This window comes from Puma concolor, chromosome A2 (assembly GCF_028749965.1).
Source record: "Puma concolor isolate L17-30 chromosome A2, mPumCon1.1.hap2, whole genome shotgun sequence".
In the NCBI taxonomy this organism is placed as follows: Eukaryota; Metazoa; Chordata; class Mammalia; order Carnivora; family Felidae; genus Puma; species Puma concolor.
The window spans coordinates 150700177-150718766 of record NC_141668.1 but is presented as its reverse complement, the minus strand read 5'-3'; the positions used below and the strand labels follow the sequence as shown (position 1 = coordinate 150718766).

Sequence of the window (18590 nt, the reverse complement as noted above, 5' to 3'; positions counted from 1 at the left end):
CCCCCAAAACCTGAAGTGTTTACTTTCTGACCTTTTATAGAAGTTTCCCAATGCGATTCTCTATATGCTTTTGCATAAGGGGAGCAGTGGCCAAGAGGAGCTAGAATTTAAATGTGGAAAGTCCGAAGACCCACCTAGCTTACTGCCTGACTCCCATCCCAGAGGCTCCTGGGTGCCCCTGAAGGGAACTGTTGTCAACCAGTGACTTCATGCCCTTTAGCTCTTGTCTTTGGGGCTCACGGCCAGCGTCTGAATGACTGAGAAGTCTTTGTGGTGCTTCTGTTGGGGGATCCTGCGTGGTGTGGGTAGGACAGTGTTGGTGCCTGTGGGCCGAGCCCTGGGAGTATGGGCTGTCACTGAACTGGCAGTCCCAGCCTTCCAGCATCTTGGCTCCTCACTGGGATGCTTATTGTGGGCTCAGGACAGGTTCAGCTGTTTAGAAGGCTTGGGAGACCCTTGAGGCCAGGGTGCAGCAGAAGGTTGTGTGTGTGGGTGGTAGGGATGGCCCAGCACAACATACTGTTTACCTGGCCTCTCCCCACACAGCCTGGAGCATGCGGAGCCGGAGGTCCAGGTGGTGCCTGGGTCCGGCCAGATCATCTTCCTGCCCTTCACCTGTATTGGCTACACGGCCACCAACCAGGACTTCATCCAGCGCCTGAGCACACTCATCCGGCAGGCCATTGAGCGACAGCTGCCTGCCTGGATTGAGGCTGCCAACCAGCGGGAGGAGGGCCAGGGCGAGCAGGGCGAGGATGAGGACGATGAGGAGGATGTTGCTGAGAACCGCTACTTTGAAATGGGGCCCCCAGATGTGGAGGAAGAGGAAGAAGGTGGCCAGGGGGAGGAGGAGGAGGAGGAGGAGGAGGAGGGCGAGGAGGAGCGCCTGGCTCTGGAGTGGGCCCTGGGTGCAGACGAGGACTTTCTGCTGGAGCACATCCGCATCCTCAAGGTGCTCTGGTGCTTCCTGATCCACGTGCAGGGCAGCATCCGCCAGTTCGCCGCCTGCCTTGTGCTCACCGATTTTGGCATCGCCGTCTTCGAGATCCCACACCAGGAGTCGCGGGGCAGCAGCCAGCATATCCTCTCGTCCCTGCGCTTCGTCTTCTGCTTCCCCCATGGTGATCTCACAGAGTTCGGCTTCCTCATGCCGGAGCTCTGCCTGGTGCTCAAGGTGCGGCACAGCGAGAACACGCTGTTCATCATCTCGGATGCCACCAACCTGCACGAGTTCCATGCTGACCTGCGCTCGTGCTTCGCCCCACAGCACATGGCCATGCTGTGCAGCCCCGTGCTCTATGGCAGCCACACCAGCCTGCAGGAGTTCCTCCGCCAGCTGCTCACCTTCTACAAGGTGGCGGGCGGCGGCCAGGAGCACAGCCAGGGCTGCTTCCCCGTCTACTTGGTCTACAGCGACAAGCGCATGGTACAGACGGCCGCCGGGGACTACTCGGGCAACATCGAGTGGGCCAGCTGCACGCTCTGCTCAGCTGTGCGGCGCTCCTGCTGCGCACCCTCCGAGGCCGTCAAATCGGCTGCCATCCCCTACTGGCTGCTGCTCACACCCCAGCACCTCAACGTCATCAAGGCCGACTTCAACCCCATGCCCAACCGCGGCACCCACAACTGTCGCAACCGCAACAGCTTCAAGCTCAGCCGCGTGCCACTATCCACAGTGCTGCTGGACCCCACACGCAGCTGCACCCAGCCGCGGGGTGCCTTCGCAGATGGCCATGTGCTTGAGCTGCTTGTGGGCTACCGCTTTGTCACTGCCATCTTTGTGCTGCCCCATGAGAAGTTCCACTTCCTGCGTATCTACAACCAGCTGCGGGCCTCACTGCAGGACCTAAAGACCGTGGTCATCGCCAAGAGCCCCGCGACCGGGGCCCCGTCCCAGAGGCCCCTCGTGGATGGCCGGCCTGCCGAGGGCAGGGCCAGGTGAGACTGAGCACAGGCTCTTGGGGGAAAGTTGTGGGGGGGACCATTTCTGAGACCGTCCGCCCCAAATCACATCTCTGAGCATCTGCGTGAGTGGGCCCAGGGTGGGCCCGGCTCCTCTGCTCCTCTTTGACTTCTGACCAGCCTCAGAACTGCTCTTGGCTGCCTCTGACACCCAGTACCAAGCCTTACCCTGGTGGTAAGCCATATACCCCTCTCCGGGGAGAACTGGTCTGCTGAGGGGCTCTTTCTCTGTGTACCATTCTGTAAATTCCTTCCAGAGGAACTTGTTGGCTAAGAGTGGCAAAGTGCGAAGGTCTGAGTTTGTGACCTGGGTGGTCCCCTCGTTGAAAGCTCCTTTCCTTCTTGTGGCAGGGGAGACAGGGAAGTAGTGGCAGCTTTGTCCTGTTCTTCCTCACTTTGCTTCTGTCCCCAAGCCTGACTTCCCCCCATCTCCCTCCCTGGGTTTCCCTCAGGGCCATCTGGGGCTGAGGCTAGAGGGAAGCCTGTGGGCAGCCGTAATCATATCCTCAGTTCACCCCAACCCAAGCCTCCAGAGGGACCTTGTGCCCTGGAGGGCACACCTGCCCCCCCCGGCTTCATACAGGCTGGGGCTTCCCCAGCCTGGGCAAGAAAACCCTTCATCTGTTGGTCCTCCTATTCTCTGAGATACAGCCTACCCTCATTTTCTCTTCCATCTCTATGAGCAGTGGAGACTCTGTTCTCACCCCAGCAGCTCATACAGCCTGCTTCCAGTCCCAGTCCCCCAACCGGTGTTCCCAAAGGGCTTCCAGCCTCTCTCTGGATGAATCAGGTACCCTTCTTGGGCCCAGCTCAAGTCCTGTGGCCTCCAGAGAGACACTCAATGTCTCCACACACTTCAGGGTCTTCCCCTCCCTGCCCCTGTGCTGCGGCTTCTAGTGGTGACACCTTGTCTCCATTTCCCTGCTGTCCCCAAGCCTGGCTGAAACCTGCCCATAGTAGGGACCGCGTGCAGAAAACAGGTGCCCTGCTTTTTCCCAGCAGATGTATCTCTGTCGCAGGACAACAAGGAGACAGCCCAGGGATTTCTGCAAGATCAGGGTCCCAGGGATTTCTCTCAACAGATAGACTGTCCCAACAGAGAGGATGATGTCCAAAAGACCCCGTCAGCCTGGGGCATGTAGGCCAGTTGCAGGGTCCTCCCAAACTCAGGGGTCCATTCCTAACCTGAGCTTTAAGGGTTCTGAGCATTGTTTGGTCTTGTACTTAGAACAGACCAGCAAAAACCCAGTGTGGCCATGTGTATATGGCTAGATGGGTTGAGAGCTTGGGCTACTTCAGGAGGACCCAGAGGCAAACTGAGGAACAGTTTGGTTTTGGTTGTTAACGTCTGTTTGCACTCAGGTCCCAGGCCGTAGAATTCTACGGATTCTAGAGTGGCATTTCTGACACCTCTACCACCTTCTGAAAATGCATTTTTAGTCCTTGGGCCACGTATATCTGGCCATCCCAGCCCTAGGGTACCAGATGGTCTGTCTTTCCCCTGTCTACCCATCTCCCTTCTAAGAGAAAGGGCCTGGCACTTTCCCTTTGTTCTGTCTTCCTGTAGGGAACCCAGACATCTCCAGGTGACTTCAGATGTGGCACTTGGTGGACATGAGGTTTTGTGTGTGATGTGACCCTCCGCCTGGGGTCCCTATGTTAACACAGTGTTTCTTGGGGACTGGGGGATGCAGCAATGACCAGCGTTCCCAGGAGGTCCCGGTGGAGGCTCCAGCCCCGGACCCGGTGGAGGCGCCAGCTTTGGCCCTAGCCTCGGTGGAGGTCCCAGCTCCGTCCCCGGCAGAGGCCTCAGACCCTGCGAAGACCCCAGGTCCAGTGGAGGCCTCGCTTCCAGCTGCGGTCCCAGCAGAGGCCTTGGGCTCAGAGGAGTCCCCAGTGGAGACCCCAGCCCCGACCCCAGCTGCCCCGGCCCCAGCAGAGCCTCTGGTGCCAGCGGAGGCCCCTGCTCAGTACCCAAGTGAGCAGCTGATCCGGTCCACTTCCGAGGAGAATCAGATCCCGTCCCACCTGCCCGCCTGCCCATCGCTCCGTCACATCGCTAGCCTGCAGGGGAGCGCCATCATCGAGCTCTTTCACAGCAGCATTGCCGAGGTAGTGGCCCCAGAGCCGGGCTCGCTGACTGGTGCTCGTGTGGAGAAAGGTGGTACAATTGGTCCTGGGAGCTGTGGCAGGGCTTGGCTTGGGGTCAGCTGCAGGCTCTTGGACTTCTGTGCTGGCTTTCCTCCCTAGCTTTAGCTGGTCACAGCTTTGAGGACCTGGGGAGGGAGGTCCTGGGCTGCTCTCCCTGGTCAGTTGTTTTTCCTGTCACCACCTCACCCTGTGGCCACCCCTAGCCTTGGGCCCCAGGCACACCCCGCCCCACATCCATCTCCCACCCTTGAATTCTTCTCTGCTTCCAAGTTTATAAATGCATTGACAAGATGCGATGAGGGTCTTGCGGTTCCCCATCTGGGATTGTGGGCATGTCACCGGTATGTGCAGGTCACCAGAGCAGTGGGGCTGATGGGGGGTTGCCCTGCCCAGAACTGTTTTCAGGTACAGCCTAGAAGAGAGTTGTGTGCCCCGGCCCTGCTCTGCTGCAGGCCCAGACCCGGCCTTTCTGTATCCAGGTTGAAAACGAGGAGCTGAGGCACCTCATGTGGTGCTCAGTGGTGTTCTACCAGACCCCGGGGCTGGAGGTGACCGCCTGCGTGCTGCTCTCCACCAAGGCTGTGTACTTCGTGCTGCACGATGGCCTCCGCCGCTACTTCTCAGAGCCACTACAGGGTAGGCACCAGGGCCTGCTGGCACCCAGGAGCTCAGAGCAGTGCCTGAGGAGACAGGCTGGGCTCTGTCTCTGTAGCTAGCTGTGTGGCTTCAGGCAGCAGCGATTCAGCAGGGCTGGGCAGAGCGTCCCTTGTCTGAGGAAGGGGGTTGATAACCACGCTCTTTCCTGGAGCTGTCACAAGAGACCAGAGGCCAGGGCTTGAGTCCAGGCCCAGTGAGTACCCAGGAACTGGCAGTGACGAGGAGGGCTTGGGCAGCCTCTGTCCTGTGGGGCCTCGGTGGGAGCCTTAGCTAGTGGCCTATTACAGGGCTCCTCGTGACTCTGCTGAGCCAGGCAAGACGTTGCCCGTGAGGCGTCATGTGCATAAGAGGTAGCAGTGGCTCCTTGCCAGGCCTCAGCAGACCGGGCTGGCCAGGGGCACCCCTTCCTGCTGGGCACAGCTGTACACCTGGGACCCTTGGGCTCCCCTGGCACAGCCAGCACCACGCTTGGTTCCTGTATTTCCATCATAGATTTCTGGCATCAGAAGAACACGGACTACAACAACAGTCCCTTCCACATCTCCCAGTGCTTTGTTTTAAAGCTTAGCGACTTGCAGGCAGTCAACGTTGGACTTTTCGACCAGTATTTCCGGCTGACGGGTGAGTGACTGCTATGCTTTTTCCTATTTTGGGTGAAGGCCAGCGTCACCAGTGGGCTTCCACCTTCCACATGTGGGTGCGTTATCGCAGGCTGGGTTATCTCTGCTCCCGAGTCCGTTCACCGGAGTGGGAGGAAGCGGCTTCAGGAACTGCTGAGCGTGCAGAACCCCCCAGGGCTCAAGCGCGAGGCGGGGACCAAGGCAACCAAGTGGCTGACGGGCAGGCAGAGTGGGCCCAGGGCTCACGGGCAGGATGTTTCTGACTCACACTTCCTGAAGAGAGAAAGCTAAGCTTTTTCCCTAATGCCTCTGCATCCCCTTCCAGAAAAATGTCACAGCCCTTCCGGCCTGAGAAATAGCTATCTCTCCAGGCCTCGTGATGCTTTCCCACGTGGGCCCTCATGGCTCTGTGGTCTCGGGGGGCAGGGACAGAGCCCAGTGGTGGTGGCTTGCAACCGTGACCGGCCCCTTCTCCTGCAGGCTCCTCTCCGGTGCAGGTGGTTACATGCTTGACACGGGACAGCTACCTGACACACTGCTTCCTCCAGCACCTCATGGCCGTGCTCTCCTCCCTAGAGCGCACACCCTCCCCTGAACCTGTCGATAAGGACTTCTACTCTGAGTTTGGGAACAAGACCACAGGTACCCCCGCTTGGCTCAGGCTGCAGACAGGCCACCTGGGCCGATGTCACCGACCTCCTCCCTGACCCCAAGGGCTGCAACAGACCCCAGAGCACCTGTCTGTGCCCAGAACCCCTTCTGCCTTCTCACTTTTTGTCTTTCCTGCTTAGCCAGCTAGGGTTTCACATGAGCTTTTTCACTGCAGAGCCTCTATCCCAGCAAACCCTCAGCCACTCGGCACATGCATCTCAAGCGTCTGCTCTGCTTTGAGCTGCTGGCCCGTGGGTGTCCTTCCCAAGCGTGGGAGCCTGGAGCACTCCCCCGCTTCTGACAGCCCCTTATGCCGCCATTCTGTGTAGCGTGGGTTTGCTGGTACTCCGGGCCCCACAGCAGGCAAGTTCCAGGCTCTAGCCCCGGTGGCCATCTCTCTCTGCAGGGAAGATGGAAAACTACGAGCTGATCCACTCGAGCCGCGTCAAATTCACCTACCCCAGTGAGGAGGAGATTGGGGACCTGACTTTCACTGTGGCCCAGAAGATGGCTGACCCAGAGAAGGCGCCAGCCCTCAGCATCCTGCTGTATGTGCAGGCGTTCCAGGTGGGCACGCCGCCCCCTGGGCGCTGTAGGGGCATGCTGCGCCCCAAAACGCTCCTGCTCACCAGTGCTGAGATCTTTCTCCTGGACGAGGACTTTGTCCACTACCCATTGCCTGAGTTCGCCAAAGAGCCGCCACAGAGAGACCGGTACCGGCTGGATGACGGCCGCCGTGTCCGAGACCTGGACCGCGTGCTCATGGGCTACCAGACCTACCCACAGGCCCTCACCCTCATCTTTGACGATGTTCAGGGCCGTGACCTCATGGGCAGCGTCACCCCGGACCACTTCGGGGAAGTAGCAGACGGCCCTGCCAGCAGCAGCCAGGGCCGTGAGGTCCAGTGGCAGGTGTTTGTCCCCAGCGCTGAGAGCCGCGAGAAGCTCATCTCGCTGCTGGCTCGCCAGTGGGAGGCCCTGTGTGGCCGTGAGCTGCCCGTCGAGCTCACTGGCTAGCCCGGACCACAGCTGGCCCCTGCTGCCTGCCATGCCCACCCTGGCGTCCACTCAGGGCGGGAAGCAGGCTCTCTTTGTCATTTTTAAAGCGTTTTCTCCTCCCTTTTGGGTACCTTCATTTGACTGTCCTCAGAGAATGTGAACATAGGTGTTCAGTTACTTCTTTCCAGTACTGGGAGTGAAAGTGCCGGCACCCTCCAGGACCTCCATGTGCCGCCAGCCTCCTGTGGTCTGTTGCCTGCCCTGGTGCGGTGTGGCCAGCATTCTAGTGTCGTGTCTTCTGTCGTGGGACTGTTATTAACATGTGGCACCATGGGTCCGATTTATTCTTCTTTGTGTCCTTTCCTGAAATGTCCAGTCACGTACTGTCATTGTGCTGTTTGCTGCTAATCGTGAAGCTGGTAGCAAAATACATGTCGGAAGCTCCCGCCCTGTGCAGTTTTCCAAAGTGGAGGCCTCTGCTGGTCCAGACAAGTGGGAAAGCCCCATGGGGGCAGGAGTCCCCAGGCCTTGGGCTAAGAGGGATGGGGACAGGGGACCTAGAGCTACCAGCACCGAGTGTGATTCCTGTTGCCTGTTTTCTCTACTCCAATAAAGCAGAGTTTGACACAGTCTGGGTCTTTTATTTCAAGGGGCACTGGGGTCTCAGCAGGGCACTGGACCAGGGCAGGGCTGGCATGAGGGAGAGGGTACCCTAGAGAAGCAGGAAGGTGAGCTACTGGGGGCAAGGGAAAAGCGGGGGAGGGAGAAGGGCTCGGAGGGCAAAGGAGCTGCTCTTCCAGGGTGGTGCTGGCAGGGGAGTGCCGGCACAGGGGAGGTGTCAGGGGACCCTTGGGATCGGGCCGGGCTGAGCTGGGGTTAGACCCTGAGCCTCAGGGCACACCTGGTACATGGGCTCACTGGCTTTCTGCTTCCTGCAGGTCTGGGATGTCACACCTGGCCCGGCCCCAGCTGAAGCTGCAGTCTGTTGTGAGGGTAAGGCCTGGAGTCTGGGATTGTGTAGGCTGGGGCCTGGGGGGTCTCACCGGGAGCGCTGGCAGGAAGATGGCCTGTGGGAGGTGGCGCCAGGTGGTGGATAGGATGTTCCTGTTCTCAGAGAAGTGGGGGTTGCCTCAGGGAGCCCTGCCAGACAAGGACCTGGGATGTCTTTGGGAGCCAGTCCCATGTCTCACCCTTTCTCACCCCATTCCTACCCCCAGAGTGGGGCCCTGGAGCCCCACTTGTCTCTTCTATCCTGGTCCAGTGAGGAGTCGCAGTTCCCAAGGCCCTGGGGCCATTTGGGTCAGGCAGGACTGGAGAAGAGGTGAGTGGAGGGTGGCCAGCCCAGCTTCCAGCCTACAACTCCTGTTCTTCAGGAGGGTCTGCAGCACTCGTCACCCTCAGGAAAGCTGCCCCGGGGCGGGGGGGGTGGGGAGCCACATTTGGGAAGGTCTCTCCACTCAAAACCTCCCCAGCCAGATTTCAAAAGCTAGCCCAGTCGATGGCTCCTCCAGCCAGTGAGGGGAGAGAGGCCTGCTTAGGAGGAGGAGGAGGAGGAGGAGGAGGAGGAGGAGGAGGAGGAGGAGTCGTCGTCGTCGTCGTCGTCGTCAGGTGACAAGGCTTCTCTCCCTACCAGGCTTTTATTGAAGACATTTACGTGGCTACCAGCCTCTATCTGTTGTGTGTAAACAGGGAAGGTGCCAACCAGAGGCAGGGTCCACCATGCCCAGGCCTGGCATACACAGGCCTCACCACCTGGGCTACTGTTCCCAGGCCCTATGGACCAGCATGATAGTCGGCCCTTGCCTGAGTCCGTGAGGACAGAATCTACTGGCAAGGGGCTGCGCTGTGTAGTGCACGGGGCCCTGTAGGCAACAGACCTTAAGCGTTGAGGATGGGACCTTAATACTGATTAGCCAAGCAACCTTAGACAAGTGCCCCAGCACTGAGTCTGGTTTCCCCACCAGTAACAGGGATGATAAAGGTACCTGCCTGCCTGCCTTCATTCACTCCACAAATCTGTACTAAGCATCAACCGTGAGAAACAGCCAGACACCATCCGTGCTTTCCCATAGCTGACATTCCATCAGAGGACAGAGAATAAATGAAATAAAGTGTCAGCTGGTGGCAAGTGCTAGGAGGTGATGGTAGCTGGTGACCCTTGCTTGACCTGAGGCTGACCTTGGGGTGAGTCCCTGTGAAAGGATCTGGGGGAACAGCAGCAGGTTAGGAAGTGGAGAGGCTCATGGCAGAGCAGGCAAGCTCAGGGGCTGGTAGAGGGGTTTGGGGTGCAGTGGGAAGCCAGGAGGCTCCTTGGGAAGAGGAGGAGGGTGCAAGAACAAGGTGGAGGGTGTGGCTGGGGCAGGTGAGCCAAAGAAGGGTCTGATGCGCTGTCTGCTTAGCACGGGCCCTGCACCTGCTCTCAGCAGTTGGCAAGGTCAAGACAGGCAGACCTGATTCAGGGGCTGCCCTACCCACAACCGCCAGAGCCCCCCACCCCCAGAGCCTATGAATGATACAGGCTGGGCTTGCAGACAGGGGCTGGACGGTTGTTTACATCGGAATTTGCTTCACACCCTCTGATAAGCCCCAGGCTTGTGGCTGCTGGTGGGCTTGGGGGCAGTGATACCAAGAGGAGGGTCCCAGGCCAGGAAGCCCCAAACAGGGCCCAGGCTGACCATGCAGGGGTCAGCGGCCAGCACTTTCCCTTCCGCCTGCAGGCTGCTGATAGCAGAAGGAAATCCTGGCGGGTTCCTGTGGGGGTGAACTGGCGGGGCCTCCAGGCTGCTTTTAAAGCAACTGCCCGCCCCGTCCCACCCGCCTGTCCTGTGCCTGCCTCCTAAAGCTCATTCCCCACACTGGCTGCCCTGACTGTCCTGGACGGTGTGCCCGCCAGCCGCCACCAGCCATGGCAGGGCCCCGGGGCCTCCTCCTGCTCTGCCTCCTGGCCTTCTGCCTAGCAGGCTCCAGCTTCACCAGGGGGCAGAAGGTGAGTAGGAGCCAGTGTGGGGGACATGGTATCCAGGCCCGCTGGCCAGTGGTGGGAGCAGGGAGGGAAGTGTGCACAGATCGGGCACAGGTCTGGGGGGACACATGGGGCAGCCGATACTTGTCTGACTCCGAGCAAGACCAGAGGGCTGGGCTGTTGTGCCCAGCTCCACAGGCTGAGAGGTCTGTGTCTAGCTGCCTCGGGTGGCAGGGGTGTGTTGGCCTGCCCTCCTGTAACTGCACCCAGCCTGCCAGCCATGTGGTGTGGGCAGCCATCCCAGGGCTCCCCAGCCTGAAGTTGGGGGGTACAGAGCCAGGCCCATCCTCCTGCCCTCCCTGTCCAGACTGGGGCCTGGACTCTCTGTGACCCTGGGGATCTGGCCTGGGTATTGGAGATAAAATCACCCCCAACCCTGGAGGGTTGTGGAACACACATGTATGTGTGCCTGTATTTGGCCCCAGGGGTAGAATGAGGTCTCCTCAACCCTACTCCCTCTGGGTAAGCAGCAGCCAACAGGAATACTCTCAAACCTAAGAGCTGCCCTTTATCAAGTGCACAGCCCTGGGTGTACCTGGCCATTATCCTCTGGAATCTTCATGACCCCTGGACAGTGGGTCCTGTTCTCTGCCTGAGGGAGCTTAAGTTCAAGGATGATGGAGACCGGTCTGTCCAACTCTGGAGCCATACTCCCAATCACTGCCTGTGAGTCCCCAGAGAAGGGGTCCCAGTGTGTGGCTGTCAGGTCCCACGTGTGTCAGCTGCCTCCCGGCTGCCGGGCTGCAGGTCAGCTTGAGCCCCGGAGCAGGGACATTGTCCCCACTGGAGCTTCTGGAAGAGCCTCCCACCCTGAAGGTGGAGATAGAGTTGCCTGGCTGGGGCCTGCCTACAGTTGAGGGTTCCCTCCACCATGAGGCCAAGTTCATTTGATTCTTGGGACAGCTGCTGCTGTCCCCATTATTATTAGTGGGCAGGCTGGGTTCCAGAGAGGAAGGACTTGTCCAGGATTCCACTGCCAGGCAGGGCCAGATCGGAGCTGGGGATGGGCAGGTTGGAGGCTGCAGGGGTGACCGATGGTTGGAAGAGTCCAGGATTCTAGGCTGCACTGAGCCCTGCAGGTGGGTTCCCGTTCCCTCCCTCCTCCATTTTTCCCACAAGTGAAATACAAGGGCATTTCATAGGCCTTGCCACCTCCCCATGTTCTGGGGACAGGGGTCGATGAGGGGCCTCACGCTGGGAATTTTTCCCTGTCAAAGACCTATGCTCTGACCACCTCTGAGTCGGTATCCTGGGGCTGGGGCTTAGCCAGCCTGGGCCAGGTCTGATGGTCCCCGGGGCTCCTATGAACAGGAAGGTGGCAATACTGGCCTTCTCTTGCATCCTCAGTCACCCGACCCTCCTGGCAATCCCTATAGTGTGAGGCCCTCTCTAAATATTAGGAAACTGAGGCTCCAGGGGGTAAGGATGACCTGTGGGTCACACAGCCAGTGAGAGGCAGAAGCAGGACTCAAACACAGGCAGGTTCAGGCAGTAGAGGCAAGGAAGGCTTCCTGGAAGAGGGGGAGTGTTAGCCCTTGTCCATTCAAAACGCCTTTTGCTTAGTGTCTCCTCTGTGCTGGTGCTGGCGGAGCCTGTAGTCTCAAGCTGGGGGTTGGAGGGAGAAGAGCCCTGATCTAGGGCAGAGAAAGCAGTTGGGGGTTCGGAGGGGGCTGCCCCTCTGAGGCAGTTTGGGTTCTGGGCCCCAGGCCCCATCTTGGGGGAATTTCTCCCACTGGCAACAGGCTTTACACCTCATGTCTCCTCAACTTCCCCAGCAACATCTGTCTCTGTGGGAAGCAGATGTTGCAAAATCAGTTCTGGATCGGAGCAGGGAGGGGGCAGCACCCAGGGCCTGGCTCAGGCGGTTCTGAGGTGCCCGGGAAAGAAGAGAATCTGATTCAGCACTGGGCTGTGACCCAGAGGGACCAGCGGTGACGCTGTGCACTGGGGAGGCTGGTGCCCCTTCCAGGTTGTAGGGCAGAGGGGCCCGGTGCCCACATCTGGTACACTCCCCACGGGAAGTATGATTCAGCCACTGACTTATCCACCCTTCACCATTTCACACACATTTCCCAATGCAGCAGCCTGAGAGTGAGTGTGTCCCCCTTGGGACACCTTCCTCCTGTGCTCACCTCCACACTCCACACCCCACCGTCCTGCCAAGAGCCAAGAAAGCGTGCTGTCTCCCTCCCCTAAACCCTTCCATTCCTCTGAGAGCCAGTCCCCGGGCCAGTGGTGGCCACAATGGCAACTGGGCCCGGCTGGCCAGGTGGCCCTCAGGGGTGCCTTTGCCCTGAGCCAGCAGCTGCCCAGGCTTGGAGTTACCCAACTTCCTAGACATTCCCCGGCTCAGCAAAGGCTGAACCCCAGGGTGGGGAGTGAGACCACAACACTCAGCCCCACGGCTGGGCCTAAGGCCACTCTCAGCAACTTCCTTCTTTGCAGACCGCAGAGGCATGAGCGGAAAGGGCCAAATCACAGCAGCAGAAAGCGGCCCTTGGATCTTCTCAGAAGTGTCATGCTGCTGTTTCTTCTCTCCTCTTGCCTTGAGAGGCCTCACATGTGTAACCTTCTAGGAAAGAGATGTTCTGGGCTCACTCCCTTTGCACCGCAGCATGTTCAGCATTTTTTAGATTAGAATATTTTAGACTCTCTAGTCTGGGCCCTGGAACCCCAAATCCTCTCTTCCATCAACACACACTCTCCTATGGCCCTTTCTCCCACTTACAATGTAGACTTAAACTTCCATCCCTCCAGGGCATGGCACTGTTCTTGGGACTTTGTTGCCATGACGGTGGCCCCAGGGATAGTGGACTGGCAGGGGCTGTGGCAGGCCAGTGAGTGGGACCACAGGGCTGGGCTTTCTCAGCATCCGGCACCCTCAGGGGATGGTCTCTTCTCTTCCCCCCACCCCCTCCCCCACCTTGGCCAGAGGTCCATTTAAAACAAACCAGTTGGCCTGGCCACTGGCCTCTCTCCTTGGCTGCTCTCTGCCTTGTCACACTTTGTCACCTGCTCCTTTCCACTTCCTGGCTTTTGCCTCTCCTGTCCCCTCTACCAGGGGCACTACCCTGGCCAACTCTTATCCATCTTTCAGCCCCAACTCAATTGAGTCACCACCCCTGGGAAGCCGCCTGGGTCCTCACAGCTCCCTCGCGCCAGCATTGCCCACCCGATGATAAGTTGTGGACCTCTGGGTCCGTGTTCTTGTGTGGGGCCAGGGGCCAGGCGCCAGGCCTGGGGTCAGGACTTAGGGAACCCATGCAGACTCCCTGTGCACGTCTGCTCACACAGGCCTACCTCTTGGGTCTGGGGCTGGCTGTTGGGTCTCTGCCCCTGGGGCAGCCGAGTAGGCCCTTGGGCTTGCTGAGAGGGTCATTTAGCAGCACAGTGGAGACATGCTCAGGGCAAAGTGATGACCAAAGGGGTTCTGCCTGGGCCTGGGAATTGAATCGCTGTGCTCTCCCAAGCAGTGTCTGCTGTGGCATTTAGTGTTTACTCTTAAGTGAGAGGTGATAATGGACACTAGGTTGAGAATTCAGGTTCTGGTCCCTGACAGACCCAGTCTCTGGGTGGTTTGGGGCCCAGGGTTCAGTTTTGTCATCTGAATGAACTAAGGTCTAACAAAATGGCTGGGTTCTCATCACGTCAGGAGGTGTAGACTCTGAGGCTTCTGGGCATATGTTTGTGGCCGTGGGCAGAAGTCCGTGGCTGTGGTATAGGAACATACCGTGGCAGGGAGGACCTGTGACAGGCAGGTTTCCCCATCTCTCACAGCTTCCCCTGTCCTCACTGGAACAGGTGGGAAACCAAGGCCTGGAGAGAAGTGCTAGGCCTTGCCTCAGTCAGAGCAGAACCAGGACTGGGTACAGGGTCCAGGCTGCCTCACCCCAAATTCCACTTGTTGCCCAGGTGCGGTCCAGACGCTGCGATGTGAAGACCAAGTTTGTCATGCGCATACCCTGCACCATGTGCCCTGCCATTAAGAGGCGGATGTGCCCCCCAGGCTGGCTTCGGGAGTTACCAGAGAAGATCTCACAGGACTGCCGGTGTGGATCCCCACCTCCATCCTTGTCCACTTCCAGAAGCATCCTGTAGGGTGGGGGAGGGCTGGGGGGACGAGGGAGAGCCTGGCAGGCTTGGGTGGTGAGGGCAGGGACTCACTTATTCACATGTCTGTTGCCCTTCCAGTGGGGCAGAGATAGGGAGTAGGGAGGAGGTGGGGGCAGCTGGTATTTATTGAGCACCTACTACTTGCCAGCCCTGTGCTCAGCTCCGGACCAGGCAGACAGAGAGGAGGCAGAGCCAGAGCAATGGAACCCAGTGTGGGGAGGCCAGGCTGGGGGCTGCAGAGTGGGAGTCCCTCCTGTCACCCTGCCCACCTTTGTGCCCAGCTACGAGGTGCAGCTGGGGGACTCTTTGATGTCTATGAGCGGCTGCAGCATGGAGTGCTGGAAGGACGTGGTGGAGAAGGCCTGCTGCCCCGGCTACTGGGGATCCCAGTGTTATGGTATTGGTGGGGGCCCAGCCCTGCTCCTCATACTCCAGCCCTGGGTGCCCCCATCTGTAGCTTCTGCCTGCATCACCTTCCACTCGTTCAGTAAATGGACACTGAGTGAGCACCAGCATAGCTTGGCTGCCTGGGGGAGGGGCCGGGGCTGCCCGGAGCTGCTGGGGTCAGGGGTGAATTGTGAGTTCCTAGGGGCACAGCTGAGTTCCGGGGGGGGTGGTTCACAGAGTGTCCTGGAGGTGCTGAGACTCCGTGTAATGGCCGTGGGACCTGCCTGGATGGCATAGACGGGAACGGGACCTGTGTGTGCCAGGTAAGGGCCTGGTAGGGCTGGGGTGGGGGCACTGGAGGGCTGCACTGACTTGCTGCAAATCTCTGCCAGGAAAACTTCAGTGGCTCCTCCTGCCAGGAGTGCCAAGACCCCAGCCGATTTGGGCCCAACTGCCAGTCAGGTGAGTGCTGGCGGGGCAGGGGGCAGGGCCACTGCCCACCTGGGGAACTGTGGAGACCTAGTCCATGTACCCGCCCCCCAGCAGGCTCCCTCCCAGTCCCTCAGCCTGACACTTCACCTCCAAGGACGTGAGCTTTGCCAGCTCATACCTCCAGCCCTGTACTGTTCCCAGAGGCCTTCACCAGGAGGCCACCCCCTGGGCCCCGAGGCTAGGCCAGGAGCCTCCCTTGGGCTCCCATCTCCCCTGTGGTCCTACATTACAGCCCTGTATTCTTGGGCTGGTGCCAGCTGAAACTGAGTTCTAGAAATGCAGAGGGTAGGGACTCAATGTCCCCGTGTGTCCCTGTGTGTCCCTCCCAGTGTGCAGCTGCGTGCATGGCGTGTGCAGCCATGGGCCACTTGGAGATGGAAGCTGCCTGTGTTTTGCTGGATACACCGGAGCCCTCTGTGACCAAGGTGGGCAGGGATGCTGGGATAGGATGGAATGGCAGCCTCCTGCTCACTGAGCAAGTGCTGAGCCCTTGCTCAGTGACCAGAGCAAGAGAGGCCAGTAGGTGAGGGATGGGGCCTGAGCCCCAGCAGGACTTCTGCCCAAAGCCTAATTTCTTTCAAAGTAGGAAAGAGACACAGTGGTCTGGGGGAGGGAACGCCATCTGAGACCTATACTGCCCAGAGGCCAAGAGAGGGTAAGGCCCTGGCCAGAGTTACACAGCAAACTGGGCAGAACATCTTCGTTCCTATCTTCCTTCCTCCCCAACCTGGAGCTCTGAGTCACCACAATACTCCCCCCTCCTCACTCAGAGCTGCCAGTCTGCCAGGCCCTGAATTGTCCCCAGAACTCCCAGTGCTCTGCAGAGGCCCCTGCCTGCAGCTGCCTCCCGGGCCACACCCAGCAGGGCAGAGAATGTAGAGGTAAGTCAGCGACCTAGATGCTGGAGGCCCAAGTTCAGAATGACCAGGGGCTGGGAAGACATCCTTTAAACAAAAAAAATTTTTTTAAGCTTATTTATTTATTTGGAAAGAAAGAGAGAGAGAGAGAGAGAGAGAGAGAGCGAGTGCACACAAGCCGGGGAGGGGCAGAGAGAGAGGGGGAGAGAGAGAATCCCAAGCAGGTTCTGCACAGGCAGCAGAGCTGGACTGAGGGCTCAATCTCACAGCTGTGAGATCATGACCTGAGCCAAAATCAAGAGTTGGACACTTAACCGACTGAGCCACCCAGGCGCCCCCTTTTAAACCAGCAAGTACAATCTGGCCATTTACAGCAAGTACAGCCTGCCACCGAGAGAGGCCCTGTCTCCAAGTTCTAGATCAACTTGCTCACCTCATCTTTGGGCCATTCCTGCAGACGTAATGAGGCTCCTGGGTGCTCAGCTCACTTGGGCTCTCTCTCTCTCTGCCCTGGCAGCCCCTAATCCCTGCCAGCCATCGCCCTGTTCCCCACTGGCCCAGTGCTCGGTGAGCCCCACGGGGCAGGCACAGTGTCGCTGCCCCAAGGACTACCACGGTGACGGGACGGTGTGTCTGCCCCATGACCCGTGCACCATCAACCATGGTGGCTGCCCCATCAACTCCACCGTGTGTCTGTACCTGAGATCAGGCAAGGTGAGCCGGGCCCTGGCTCGGGCCTGTCCCGTGGTCCACCCACCCCTATTGGCTACTGGACCCTAGGCCTCTTGGCCCTCACGGGCCTCTTGGGAGCCTCAGTTGCCCCCTTTGTAAAATGGGAAGAAGATGACAGCCCTCTTCTCAGCTGGTGGGTGCACGGGCCGAGCATAGCTTTGTGGGTGCAGCAGATGCCAGTGGTTCTCACAGATGTGATGTCACCCTCCTCCCCCTGCCTGGTGGCCCAGGCCTCCTGCCAGTGTAAGCCAGGCTTGGTCAGCATCAATCACAATGCCTCTTCGGGCTGCTTTGCCTACTGTTTCCCTCATTCCTGCGACCGGTCAGCTACCTGTCAGGTGACCTCCGATGGGAAGACCAGGTAGGCACGAGGGCTTTGGGGTGGGCACCGGGGGCAGAGCAGAGAGGGTGGGCTGGGCAGGGGCAAGTGTGCACACATGCGCACCCTCAGTTCAAAGGCCCTGAGGGGACAGTTGCATGAGGGCCAGGAGGTAGGGACTGGCCATACCCCTGCCCTGACCCATTCTACCCATGTCCCTAGCTGTGTGTGCAAGGAGGGCGAGGTAGGGGATGGGCGTGCCTGCTATGGACACCTGCTCCATGAGATACAGAAGGCCAGCCAACTGGGTGTGGTATTCCTGCGGCTGAGAGTCACCCTGGCCATGTTGGGTGTGTGACCCCTACCGCCTGCCTGTGACCTTGTCCCTCATACTCACATTCTTAGGAGGGAGGGAGGGGCGGACTCTGCAAGGATGCCCTGTCTCTCTGCCCAAGAGCTATGGAAGTAGAGTGGGCCGGGGTGGGGTGTGTGATTGGAGGTGGGAGCTAGTCCCCCAAATCCTGATGCCTCTCATCTACCCTAGACCTAGGCCCAGTGCCCACCACCCAACTCTCCAAAACATAGGACTGATGCCTGAGGTTTTCCCAGATCTATTCTAATACATCCTCTCCCGGCTCCCAGACCAGGGCTGCCGCGAGATCCTCACCACATCGGGCCCATTTACCGTGCTGGTACCGTCCCTCTCGTCTGTCTTCTCCAGGACCATGAACGTGAGCCCTTCCCCTTGAGGAGCTGGCTGCCAGCCCTTGCCTCCTCCCTGGACCTGCCCCAGGCTTGAGGGCCCCAAGAGAGGCCACACTCTGGGGATCTGAGGCCTGGGACGCCCCTTGTCCTGTCCATTGCTTGGGCAGCGTGGCATGACAACCGCCACGGGCCCATTTGGCACCCTCGTCCCCCTTTGCCCACAGGCGTCCGTTGCCCGGCAGCTCTGCAAACAGCACATCATAGCGGGACAGCACATCCTGGAGGAATTGGGAACCCAGCAGACACGCAGGTGGTGGACACTGGATGGGCAGGAGCTCACCGTCACTTTCAACCACTTCATGGTAAGGAGGGCAACCCCAGCCTGGGGACCAGAGGTGTCACAGTTGGGGGACGCTGCCTGAGCATGGTGTGGAGGTGGAACGGAGCCTTGGGACAGGAGGCTGGCCTGTGCCGTATGAGCCAGAGGTCTCACGTCTCAGCAGAAGTACACATACAAGTACAAAGAGCACCCCCAGCAAACATTCACCATCCAAAAGGCCAACTACCCGGCAGCCAATGGTGTCTTCCACTTGGTCACTGCTCTGCAGTGGCAGCCCCCACCAGAGCTCCCTGAGGACCCCAAGGTAAGCCAGTGCCCTCCCCTTTCTCCATCTCGTGCCACTGGGTGACCTCTGACTCCCACAGAGTTCAGAGAGTGGGCAGGGGCAGTTCTGGGCAGGAGTGGAACAGAACTCCTTCCCCTCTGAGGCTGACGCAGCCTCACCCTTTTCTCTGGGGCTCTCATGCTTGTCCCTTGCTACAGAGAACCATCGGCCAGATCCTTGCCTCTACTGAGGCCTTCAGCCGGTTTGAAACCATCCTGGAGGTGAGTTTGGGGGAATGGTCCTAGCCCATCTGATCTT

At 59.3% G+C, this 18590-nt stretch overlaps 2 protein-coding genes across 10 annotated transcripts in view; both read left to right on the top strand.

Annotated features, from left to right (window-relative positions):
- The window catches only part of NISCH (nischarin), a 35190-nt gene extending 27521 nt beyond the window's left edge, over positions 1-7669 (top strand). For all 3 annotated transcript variants that reach the window (XM_086698029.1, XM_086698030.1, XM_086698031.1), the window contains 6 exons: positions 547-1938; positions 3657-4074; positions 4593-4749; positions 5263-5391; positions 5871-6032; positions 6448-7669. In XM_086698029.1, coding sequence (XP_086554155.1) covers positions 547-1938; positions 3657-4074; positions 4593-4749; positions 5263-5391; positions 5871-6032; positions 6448-7058 — 2869 coding nt within the window. In that variant the 3' untranslated portion in view covers positions 7059-7669. The remainder of the gene's footprint in view (positions 1-546; positions 1939-3656; positions 4075-4592; positions 4750-5262; positions 5392-5870; positions 6033-6447) is intronic.
- A 2175-nt stretch (positions 7670-9844) lies between these two features.
- Positions 9845-18590, top strand: part of STAB1 (stabilin 1) — a 26790-nt gene continuing 18044 nt past the window's right edge. For 5 of the 7 annotated variants that reach the window (XR_015248370.1, XM_086698016.1, XM_086698018.1 and 2 more), the window contains exons 1-14: positions 9845-10026; positions 13975-14111; positions 14457-14572; positions 14800-14885; positions 14955-15024; positions 15384-15479; positions 15825-15935; positions 16429-16625; positions 16874-17004; positions 17185-17312; positions 17605-17693; positions 17892-18029; positions 18168-18311; positions 18491-18553. Coding sequence is in view for 6 of the 7 variants with exons in the window: in XM_086698016.1 (XP_086554142.1) it covers positions 9946-10026; positions 13975-14111; positions 14457-14572; positions 14800-14885; positions 14955-15024; positions 15384-15479; positions 15825-15935; positions 16429-16625; positions 16874-17004; positions 17185-17312; positions 17605-17693; positions 17892-18029; positions 18168-18311; positions 18491-18553 (1587 nt within the window). In the remaining variant the exon portion in view is untranslated. The remainder of the gene's footprint in view (positions 10027-13974; positions 14112-14456; positions 14573-14799; positions 14886-14954; positions 15025-15383; positions 15480-15824; positions 15936-16428; positions 16626-16873; positions 17005-17184; positions 17313-17604; positions 17694-17891; positions 18030-18167; positions 18312-18490; positions 18554-18590) is intronic. The other 2 variants (XM_086698014.1, XM_025916460.2) reach the window with 2 other exon arrangements.